The sequence below is a fragment of the Callithrix jacchus genome, chromosome 6, assembly GCF_049354715.1.
Source record: "Callithrix jacchus isolate 240 chromosome 6, calJac240_pri, whole genome shotgun sequence".
In the NCBI taxonomy this organism is placed as follows: Eukaryota; Metazoa; Chordata; class Mammalia; order Primates; family Cebidae; genus Callithrix; species Callithrix jacchus.
The window spans coordinates 124504893-124517274 of NC_133507.1; the positions used below are offsets into that span (position 1 = coordinate 124504893).

General features: G+C 42.9%; 1 protein-coding gene across 3 annotated transcripts in view; it reads left to right on the forward strand.

Moving 5' to 3' along the window:
* Positions 1–12382, forward strand: part of CYP20A1 (cytochrome P450 family 20 subfamily A member 1) — a 161191-nt gene that overhangs the window by 74717 nt on the left and 74092 nt on the right. For 2 of the 3 annotated variants that reach the window (XM_078328268.1, XM_078328267.1), the window contains one exon: positions 5998–6112. In XM_078328268.1, the coding sequence (XP_078184394.1) occupies positions 6008–6112 (105 nt within the window). In that variant the 5' untranslated portion in view covers positions 5998–6007. Of the gene's footprint in view, positions 1–4334; positions 4466–5997; positions 6113–12382 lie in introns of those variants that run through there. The other variant, XM_078328269.1, reaches the window with a different exon arrangement.

Sequence of the window (12382 nt, forward strand, 5' to 3'; positions counted from 1 at the left end):
TCTATGAAAATGCCTGACTTGTACACACAGCAGCCCATGGCAGGGGCCAGTTTGGCCTCCAGGTATTGCAGAAGTAGGAGCAACCTCATGTGAAAACTTGCTTGTAGACTTTACTGAAATGTCCTGGACAGGATGTTATCTGTATATGCTAGTTTTCATATGTACCTACTCTGGGTGAGTAGAGGCTTTTCCCCCTCACACTGAAAAGGCCACGGAGGTAACCAAAATATTATTAAAAGACATTAGTTCGGCCGGGCGCGGTGGCTCACGCCTGTAATCCCAGCACTTTGGGAGTCCAAGGAGGGTGGATCACGAGGTCAACAGATCGAGACCATCCTGGTCAACATGGTGAAACCCCGCCTCTAGTAAAAATACAAAAAATTAGCTGGGCATGGTGGCGTGTGCCTATAATCCCAGCTACACAGGAGGCTGAGGCAGAAGAATTGCCTGAACCCAGGAGGCGGAGGTTTTGGTGAGCCGAGATCACGCCGTTGCACTCCACCCTGAGTAACAAGAGCGAAACTCCGTCTCAAAAAAAAAAAAAAAAAAGACATTAGTTCTAGATTTGGGCTGCCTCTGACTCTTGGGTCTGACAATGGGCCAGTATTTTTAGCTGAAGTTGTCCAGAGTCTTTCTCAGCTACTAAAAATTATTTGCAAATTGCACACTGCCTACCACCCCCAGAGCTCAGGGAAGGTGGAGTAAATAAACCACATTAAGATAGCTGTTTAAAAAAAGTTCTGCCAAGAGTCCCATTTACAGTGGAATTGGGTATTGCCCATGGTCCTACTTCGGGTCAGGTGCACCCCAACCAGACAAACTAGGTATTCACCTCATGAAATTCTGTTCAGGAAACTTCCTCCCCTTATTACCCAAGTAAAATGTAACCTCAAGGAAATAGGAGCATTCACATTAAAAAAATTAATGCAGGCCTTACTTAGAACTATAAAAAAAAAGTAAACACATGGCTGAAACCTGAGGAGTCCTTGTCAGATAGGTAAATTTGGAATGAAATCTTAATACCTGGTGCTACTTTAGTAATATTTACTGTTTTGCTGTTATGTTGACATTGTTGCTGTTCCTTGAAGGACATTCCTTGCCCATGTATGGTGTAAAAATGTTGCTTTCTATTTTAATCATATTAAAATATGATTAAAATAGCCCTGTGGCAAACTTAAAAGGGGGGAAGCTTTGGACGGATGTCCTATATGTACCCATACTACGTGAATAGGAAACACAGAAGTTAAAACCTTTATGTATCAAACCCATTATAGTTGTGAAGGAACTTTCCTAGGAACTTGTGTATATAAGCAAACTACTTACTGTGATCCTAGTGATAATCAACCCTATGTCTGCTATGACCCCGAAATTCTACCTGGGACCTGGTACAAACTTCGTGATAAGTCTTGAAAGGGAACTCTTTATAATTACATTTAGGTACCCTCCTCTCATTAGGGCAGAATGTATCTGTATTTAGATGTCTGCCAAATAATGAGAACGCTTTTTAAAACTAAGGTAATAACAGTGCTCTAGCTGCCCTCACAACGGAGTCTTGTCAGCATGTGCCTCTCTCATTCTTGTTATATTTCTAATTCCAAAAAAAAAAAAGAGATTATACACATTTATTCGTACCAGTCGTACCGTGTACTGGGTTAGTAATTCCCCATGGACTAAGAACATATACAAACCTCTCCATAGAATGGTATAACTATGACAGCTGTGTAATAGGATGCTCCTGTACTCTCATTGGATTTGATGTTCAAAATCCAAATTCACCCAATTGGACAATAGGCACTAAGGTCCTAGTTGGGTACAGTGATGCTCTAGTGTTTTTCTCTTAAAGATTTCCATTGTTGGAAAATACTGTATAGCTCATTGGGGAGTCACGTATATACACCCTGTAGGTGAATTGGCTTGTTTAGGGCAACAGTACTATAATAAAGCTATAGGAGCCCGGACGTGGTGGCTCAAGCCTGTAATCCCAGCACTTTGGGAGGCCGAGGCGGGTGGATCACGAGGTCAAGAGATCGAGACCATCCTGGTCGACATGGTGAAACCCCGTCTCTACTAAAAATACAAAAAATTAGCTGGGCATAGTGGCGTGTGCCTGTAATCCCAGCTACTCGGGAGGCTGAGGCAGGAGAATTGCCTGAACCCAGGAGGCGGAGGTTGCGGTGAGCCGAGATCGCGCCATTGCACTCCAGCCTGGGTAACAAGAGCGAAACTCCGTCTCAAAAAAAAAAAAAAAAAAAAAAAAAGCTATAGGAAAAACTTCATGGTAAGAAGAAAATAGAGAAGGTAAAGGCAGCTCAAAACCATCTCGCCCTAACCCATTTTCTGGGTTCCCTTCTTTAAGTCACCCTTGGTACCAACTAGAGGCCCCAAACTGGTAGCAAGTGCCTGTGGGCCTCAATTGGATCTGTGGTCGATAAGCCTGTGGGCAGTTCCCAGACAGTAGCTTGTGTGTGAGGTAGTATTAAACCGTTACTCTGTTACCCTTAAGACCGGGAAAGACTTTAGGAAATCCTATTTATAATAAGCCTAGACATAGGGGCAAATGAGCAGTGGACCTAAGAAAAGGATATACAAATCAGCGATTGGAGAGATACAGATTGGCCTTCAGAGAGAATAATTAACTATTATGATCCAGCTACTTGGGCCCATGATGGATTGTGTGGATATTGTACTCCCATCTACATGATTAATCATATCATCAGATTACAAGCAGTATTAGATATTATAACTAATGAAATATTTAAAGCTTTGGATTTGCTAGCTGTACAATCAACACAAATGAGAAATGCAATTTATCAAAGCAGACTAGCATTAAAGTATCTGCTGGCCTCAGAAGGAGGAGTCTCTGGTAAATTTAACTGTTGTTTAGAAATTAATGACAATGGACAGGTAGTTATGGAAATTACTGCCAAGATGAGAAAGTTAGCCCATGTTCCAGTCCAACTCTGGTAAAGGTTGGACTCCGACTCTCTTTTTGGTGGATGGTTTCCATCTTTTGGTATTCAAGACTCTCGGAGTGTAGTACTTACATTAGGTAACTGTCTAATACTCCCTTGTTTATTGCTCCTCCTGTTTAGGAGCATACAGTCCACTATAGAGGCAGTGTTGACAAGATGACAAGACACACCACCTCCCAAATAATGGCACTAAGTAAGTAGTAGGGATTACCTTCAGGATAAAGGTCATCTCATGAAAAGGTAGAAAATTATAAAATTAACATAGGTCTTCTATAAGGCATTTTCCTTTCCCATGTCTCCCTTCTTTACCTTCTATGTGGCTTACAAAACACAGATGTACAAGAATGGAGTGAAGAGGCTAAGCCTTAGACATTACTTAAAAGATAACTTGCTAAGGTGTAATCTAACTCCTATCCAGGCAAAGAGAAACAGCACAATGGATAAACTCTAAGTTTAACTTCTACTGGATTACCTGTACTCCTCTCAGAAACAAAAAGAGAAGCCAAAAAACTGTGCCCCCCAGATGGATGGGTGGTTAGTCAGTGATTGGTAAGACTCCCTGAAAGATGGGTGCGACCTAAAACAGGCACAGCCATGGGGAGGCCAATAGAGGCAAAGGTCTAGCTAAGAGGCGTTCTGCTCTCACAGAGAAAACAGCCTCACTAGGAGCAGATACACCAGCAAAGTACCTTCCCAGGCAAACAGGTAAATTTACCTTATGGCAGGCCTTGGGCATTTTCCTACTATCCTAGCACATTGCCTTGTGGCAGGCCTTGGGCATTTTCCTACTATCCTATCATCATGTGCATCATAAAGAAGAAGGTAAAAGCTTTCTGATAATAGATTCTTTTAAAACAAAGCTTTTAAAGGGCAGAATGTGGAAGGAAAAATAAAAATGAAATAAAATAGAACAAAATATAGTTTAAGCACAATACAGGTAGTAGTTAACTTTATGTAAAGGCAATCTAAGAGCTGTTAAAAGGTTAAGGAATTAAACTTCTCCCTAGTGAAGCAGACAAACTGGAGCTGCAAGCATATCTTGCATTCCAGGCTAAGTTGTAAGCTACATTTAGAAAAAAATAGAGGCAAAGCAGACCTGGTACCACCCTCTCTCTATATAGATAAAAGCACCAGAGCATATCTTTAGGTCTGCAGCCCTCACATACTTCTGCATTTCCTGTTCTTCTGCTCTCCTTGGGTATCCTCCCCAACCTCTTGACCCCCTACCTCAACTGCAGGGTTATACAGTCAAATGACGAGGAAGCCTAAGACTGTAAAACTTGATTGACTGTTTTTGTCTGAAACCCTCTCCCTGCCTTGTTTTCCTGCCTCAAACCACATAGAAGCTAACCTGCCTTCTTTGTTGGGGTTGGCAGCCATTTTAGGCATGAGCATGCTGCCAGCCTGGGTGCCCGAATTAAAGTTCTCTTTGGTCTCCATTGGTCTCTTTGCCTTCCTTGGCTGGAATTTTGCTACAACAGTGACACAGCTAGGTAGGTACAAAATATAACCTTCTTTTGTTCCCCCCAGAAACCCTGAAGAAGATATTAAGGCTGTTCACTGATGTGAGCTATGCTAGACTTAGTGCTTTGTCTTTCCAAAGTGTGCAACTACCATGGATGTTAGAGAAAGGGGAATTCAATGTTTCTAAATACTAAATCACAGAGTTTTTAAAAAGTATATGTCTGCGGGCTTCATACTAATAGAAATGAATTTTAGCTTCTTAGAGCTAAACTCATAAATATGCATTGTTATGGTGATATGAAAATTAGATCAAAAGAACTTTATACTCTGTTATTGTATTCAAAAGGGATGGTTGATTCAAAAGGCCTTACTGCTTTAGGGCCAGTAAATAATTGAAAATGACTGACTTTTAAGAACTGGGTAGAGTAGGCAGGCATTGATTCTGACCTCAGCATCTCTCCGTGGATGGTGGCTCTCAGTTCTGATCTAAGCCCTTTTGTGGGAGAGAAAACACTTTAAGCAGAGCTGGGGCCTCACAGCCAGGCACTTCAAGGACGTGCCAGGAATCACATGATCTTCTCCCAAGTCCTCAGGGCACTCATTTCTTGGGAACTACAGCTGGCTTTCTGTTGGGAAAGTCCCTCTTAAAGCGAAACTTAACGGTTAAGCACTCAGTTATTCAAAACTGATTACTATTTGCACATCCAAAAGCAGCTGTAGAAACCTGAGGTGGGATCCATGCCCCTCAGATGTGTGGCTGTCTTCTGGGTTTGTGGACTCCTTGTCCTCCCAGATACCATCCTCTGTTTGTCGAGATCTTCTAGGGGAGTTTCTAGATTTATTCTGCTTATACTACATAACATTTTGCGACCCGGATAACTTCATTGACTAGACAAAAAATGTTCCGTGTATTCCCTGAGACTCAGTCCACTCTTCTTGAGGGTATATTGTGTGACACTGGATCCCACAGAATGTGCTGTGGTGAGCTGGCACACTGAAGGGTGCGAATCCCCAGAGATGACAAAGACTCCATCATGACTGCTACTCACTCTCCAATCCTGGCATATCATTCACAGCACAAATGCTCCCAATCCAACTAAAGATGGAGTGAAGTTTGAGCACAGCAACCTAGTAAAGTTTTTCAGCATCCCCTCCGTGCCTCAATGCCCCAGGCAGGTGACTTTTAACAACATGAGAACTCAGTTTTTATGTGTTTAAACCAAACTTCTGAAATCTGTATGACTGGATTAGGCTCTGCTTGTCCAACTGCAGTGGCTAATTGGTTGTTAAAATGACTAAAATACTGACATAAACCAGCTCTGTAGAATCACAAAATGATAGATTTTGAACATCAGGTTAGATGGATGGATAACCAGCAACAACCAGAGTATCCCTAGATGTTTGACAATTAAGGTTTATCAATACAAAACAGTCCCCTAGGCAGAGTGTGAGCTGTGTTCTCAGATTGGAGTCTTCACGTGACTCCCTGTTTTTTTTAATCTTGAGAATAATTGGTAAGAAATAATGTTTTAATGCTTTTTCTTGTTTTTCTTTTTACAAGCTTTTCACAGATGTCAACCAGCTCAGTAAAAGATGAAACCAATGGCAATATCACAACATTTACCAGTATGGGCTTCTGGACTGCCATGACAACAGACTTTGGCCTGGGCTGGGAGGTGAGTGTGTTCTACTCAACTGAGCCTGGCAAGAACCCAGGAAGAGCTTAAGCCTTGTCTCAAGCTTGTGTTTGCTCTGATTCAAACAATTTCTAAAAGAGCTTCCCTGCCAGGATTTTGATTTGATGGCTTTTCACTCTTGCCAAGGATCATGTATCCATTGTTACCATTTTCTAGACTCAAGGAGCTGGGGAAGGTGGTCTCCCCAAGGCATCTTTGCAAAATCCCATTTTCCCAGATAATCTTAAGGTCTAGTCTGGTTAACCTAAGAAGGAACCAACTTTTAGGTGTTACTAAAGCAGAGATTAACCTATTTTAAGAAATAATATAAAATCAACCTCATACTCATTTCTATGCAAGTTCTTTTTAGAAATCCACTGTGGGATGCAATTATCCTTTAAGTCTTTATTGGTTATACGTTTAATTCTTTACTCCAGCCATAGTCATAGTATTTACTTTCACTCTATGGAACACAGTAAAAATAAGCTGATATAGATTGTGCTTCTAGGGTACACCTGGCACAGCTTAATTTCCTACTGAGAATTGTGTGCAGTTTCCAGGCACGTGCAATGCACTTGGCTCTATAGTTTAGATGTGGTGTCTAAACTTGCTCTGTTATGTGAGGTAGAGACCTTCCAGTGAATACCTTCTCCGGCATTTGCATTTCTAACAGGGAGATTCACTTAAAGCATGAGTTGGCACTCTCTGCCTTTGGGCACAGGCCTGTTGACAGTCTCTTATTCTGTCCTCTGAATTATGTTCTTAGGCCTCTTTGTCCAGCAACCCAGTTGCTTGAACATAGTCAGAAGGGTCAGAACATCTACAGGAGCCCTAAGCTGCCATCAGTGCTTGTGGTATTCTCTCATCCTCTCTGCCTTCCACTTCTTCAGAGAGGGGGGATACCACAGAGAGCCTCCAGGACCACCTTGCTGGGACTGGCATCTCAGTGAGGAGACAGGCGCACTGCATCATACAGTGCACAGCATCACAGAGACACCTGCTCACACACAGATGCATGCCATGAGGACAATCACCACATTGCTAGGAGCTGGAGAGACAGGCCCGCAGAGCAGCTGGGAGTTGTTCGGTGCGGGTTGTGGTGCAATTTGAATGTGCTTCCTACTCATGAATGTGGGAAGTTACAGGGCCTTGGTAGTACCCAGGGAACATACAGGTACCCCCCCCGCCATGTTATTAACCACTTTTATTACTTTAGGTATTTCTGATAATTTTGTTTGAAATCATAGTCTCCCATGATAGGGCTTTTTATAATGATTCAAAAATGCTGCATAAAGAGAAGAAGGTCTTCCTTTCTGTCTCAGGCCACACAGGGCACATTCTCATCCATCCTTTCCCTGAGACCACCCAGGACCTCCAGATTTGATTGGAAATTCAACTCCCCTCATCCTGAATTGTTCAACCCTTTTTAAAGCCCCTCTTTATGGTGAGGGCATGGCTATGCACTGCCGGGCTGGCGTTATTGTTCCAGGTTTACAGAGGATTAAATGGAAGCTCAGGTGTTTTCAAAACCACCCAAGGCCTCATAGCAAGGCCCCAGCCCAGGTCTTTTCAAGACTACTCCCCAGGGAGCAGAAAGATGAGAAAAACCAAGCTGCCTTCTGTATTATGGGAATTTTATTTTGTGGTATAGTGAGGGAGCAGCGTGGTTTTATTCGGTAATTGTCAAGTCCAGATGGATGTCCATACTTCAATTGCTTTTTTTGGGTTGGGGGAGGTAGAACTTTTGCTTTTCATTGTGTAGCAGCAGGTTTCTAGTCTCCTCTAGATAGAAACCTGAAGTACAGGGTGGCCACCTGTCTCAGAGAGCACGCAAGATCTTATGATGCATACACTATTGTGTATGTTATATCAATCATATAGAGATAATAACCAAGTGGAGCAGTGACTTTCTGTCATCTCCCATGCCAACTTGTATGAGAACACACAGTGAGGGCCACCTTAGGAAATGTCCCCTAGTCCTTGCACTCCTGGAAGAAGAGCGAGTCCCCCCATAAGCTCTTGTGTTGGAGGCTGCAACAGGCAAAGAAGGAGTCCCTAGAAGTCAGGTTATGCCAGCACCACATGGTTCTTCCTGGCTCAGAGAATCCTGTGGCTGCTCTACCCAAGGTCACTTGTCCATCCCTGTTTAATAGAAAGATCTGGGCAAACATTTTAGAATGTTGACAATTTTACAATTGTAATAAAATATGCTGCTCCAAGTGTATGACACTTGACAGTCGTGCACTGAATGCCACTCTGCATCATCTTTTTGTTTTTCTCTTTTCCAATGCAGTATAACTAACAAGTTGCAGAATCTGAAACTCTGTTTGAAAACGGCCAGTAAATATGCATATTCCAAGAATGGCCACTTGGAGGCAGCACTGTCACATTTTTGCTTCATGATTGGCGATCAATATCAAATAGTATGATTGGTAACTTGAAGGATAAGTATGTATCTAGAAGTTTTGAACTAGACACTTAGATGTGTTTGTATATATGTACAAGCATATATATCTATACATTGTCAAGTTCAAAGTGTTAAGTTCAAGGCTTCCTTCATGAAATCAGATGTATTGGCTGACTTGCAATTTTTAAGGTAACACTTATTTTATATTGGCAAGAATCAAAATATGATTTAAAAATTTCTAAAACATGAGAAATTACAAAGTGTGGAATATGGTGATAACATAAAGACAGTAGAGAATCAATGTTAATATTTCGGTGTGTATCATGTTTGTGTGTCTGCGTATAGACACATATGAATATATATGTGTACACCTGTGTGTATGCCCATATAGTCTCCTATAGTTTTTGAGTAGCCTCGCTCTCTGAAAACTTATATGAATAGCTTTGCAATTTAAAATATGCAGTATTGAAAACACTTTTCCATGCCATAAAACATTGTTTTGAAACTTAGTGTTATAATATATTCCATCACATGATTATCCTGTATTTATATAATTTCTGTAAAAAATTCATGTTATTTTCTTTTTTTTTCTGTGATAACGTTGTATGGTTCAGGCACCTACGTGTATCTTTTGAATAAATCCCAGGAATTGGACAAAACATAAATTTTTTTCATATAAATTTTTAAACTGTTCTCTAGAAAAATGATACCAGTTTCGCTTCCATCAACAGAGAATAGAGGTTATCTATTACTTCCTCTCTGGCACCTTATATATAAAAATGAAGTTTCAGCCCATTTTTCTACATGAGATGCAAATAGCACAGCCAGTCTGTTAAAAAGTATACATAACAGTTATCCATCTCAAGATTTCTAGTCACGTCAGCTTTGTTTTTTTGTTTTGGGACCTGCCTCAACAGAGCTCCCTTGTCCTGACTTAATTTGGAATGTGCCTTGGTCCCCAAGGTTGGAGACATGTAGTCTGCCTGGCATACCACTGCCATTTTCTCTGTCTGCTTCTGCTGAGCTCCCTGTAGACACGCACCCTCACCCTCCTTCATTTTGTTGGTCGTTGAAGAGGGAGACTTTGCACTAGCCTGCTGTGGAGGCAGGCAGTGGGGCCAGGGGGCAGCACATTGAACACACTGCTGTTGACTTCCCAGTTGAAGGTCTGTGTTCCCTGCTGAGCATCTTTTGAAAAAGGACTGTGTCAATCATGTATGACACGTGTGATACACGTGTCTTGTATAATGCCATGTACTCCATGTCATCCCCACACTGGGCACTCAGGAGGAGCTTATGTGTGCTTGTGAAGGAATGAATGATAATAGAACGAATGAGAAATGAGGCCATCTCACCACTTGAACCTTTGTATGAGGGATTTGGAAGGAGATCCAGAGAATGTCTGGTTCACAGACATGTTTTGTATTTAGGTTTTTGCCAGTTTAATAAAGTGTCAGATTCATTTGTGCTAAAAATTGTACTTGCAGCATGCAAATAAGGACATTTCAACACACATTTCTTGCATAGTATCAGAAATAGTCTGGGCCTGTTGTGAAGGCTGTCAGTCTGCAGCCACTGCAGTCAGTTCTGTCTGGCCAGGCTATGCTTTAAACTGTTGGGCACACATCACACAGGAGCACATCATACTTTGCAAATGTATCATCTTCAGCATGTATTTGCTTTCTCAGGTCCTGATCCCACAAGGTTTACAGACACCCTCCTACTAGTGATAGAGCAGCCAGGGCTTCAGAAATATTAATCCATTTAAACTGCATAACACCCTAAAATATGGTAGTATCCTTATCCCCCTTCACAGATGAGATAGATGAAGTAGTTAAAAGTGAATACATGGCAATATAACCCATCCATAATGTCCAGATGCAAAACCTCTTGGCCTCTCCCTATTTTCATAGATAGAATATCTAGCAAGCATGCAACAGGAAACTTTGTGCACTACTCAGCCATGGGGACTGAAAATAATATATACGAGGTGGCGCCATGGTCCTGTGTATGGAGAGGAAGACAGGCAGAGGGGCGTTCTAGAGCCCCGTTAAACTCCCAGTTTCACAAGAGCTTCTTCAGCGATGATAAAGTGCTGCATGTCTGGAGAATGTTCCCAAGCCGCTTGGTGGGTCTGCATGGCCTTGAGATTGTTCAGAGCCAGGAAACCTGTGCTCAGCCTGGGTCCTCCCTGGTGTGCAGCCAGCCTGCACCCACCAGCGGGCTTCCAGACGCCAGAGCCAGAGTCAGCGTCACAGGGCTGCTGCTGCAGGCATCCCTCCCCTCCCAGCCAGGGGAGAAAAGTGAGCCACGTGACCAGCTCTCCTAATTTCAGCTCTGACGGTGGTTTCCTTCAGCAGGCAGAAACTGGTGGTGTCATCCCTTGGTGCTCTGTATCTGAGCCTTGAACCAAGATGCCCCATAAACACCAGCCAAGTGCACTGGGTGGCAGAAAATCCAGAGCAGTCACCGCCTCACAAGTGTGTGGCTGATGGAGGCGGATTTCCTTGTTTACCCTGAGAATAGTTAGGCGTTTGCCCCATGCTGCTGGGGAAAGAAAACTTTGCAGGGTCCTCCCTGTCCAAAGTGTTTTCCTGCTGGTCTGGAGTCTGGAGTTTTTATAGTCTTTCCTCCCATAACTTGTGCTGTTTGAAAGAGTGTACAAGACATCTATGGCACTCTAAGGTGAAGAAAATGAATAATTCAGTCCCCCATTGTGCCAGCCACACTCCCAGCAGTTGGTATCTGGCAGTTGGTAGCCAGCTGTGAACAGTGGCTTTGCACTGGCCAGCAGTGACAGTGGTGTCGCCCCACTCAGCCCTGGCGGAAATCGTGCCACATGTCAGAGCCAGAGGTCTTTCTTAGGGTCCCCGCTTTCCCACATGGCCAGGTCTGAGGCCACCCGCCCCGAGGAGCCGCAGTGGGGAGCTGCCTCCCATGGCACATGTGCAATACATGATCTGCGAGTCCACAGACATAAGGGAAATTCCAAAATGTTTTGAGGAACGTTACAGCACTTATCCTACAATGTTTTAATGGAGGCGATTTTCTAGGACATTTTAGAAGTTTGAATCATCAAATAAACTGTGACATCTAACAGGAAACATACACATTATGAATCTGAAGTTTTGTTATTGAACTTAGTACACATTGTGAATCTAAAGTTTTATTATTGAATGTAGTAAGATCTTATTCTTCCTGATAAGATCTGAGTTTTTTTTGCTTGCTTCAAGCATATTAACAAGGCTCATAAACAGACTATTAAATAGAAACAGAGGGGTCATTGTTATCTGTTAGCATTCACATGTGGAGAAGAAAGACCACAGGGTGGAATTCTAAAAGAGCCCCTTCCTGCAAGAGAGGTTCAGGCAGCTTCTCTGAACAAGTTGCTTTGCGCTGTGAGGGAGGATAAGGCAGCACTTCGCAGTCCTAAGGGGAGGGTCATGCCGGGTGCCCTAGGCTCAGCATCTTTAAGGACGGGAGCAAAGACCAATGAGGGGACCGAAGTTCATCCTATTGCACTAGGAACCCCTAAAGGGATTTAAGTTGAGCAATCTACTGACTTGTGGGGAAAAAAAGAATGGCTTGGAGCAGTCATGGAGCTAAGTGCTTAGGGGGTAGTGCCCAACATTTAGGGAGTGGTGTCCTGCATTTAGTGGGTGGTGCCCAGTGCTCAGGGGGTGGTGCCATATCCAGGTGAGAGATAAAAGCAGGTGTCACAAAACAGGGAGAAGTGGACACCCTGGGCACCATTTTGCAGAAGAACTGATGAGGTTTGTTGATAGATTTGAAATGGGATAGCGGATGGAAAGTGTCTAATATGATTCTCATGTCCATCTTGCAAACATAGTGCTGTTCTGCGA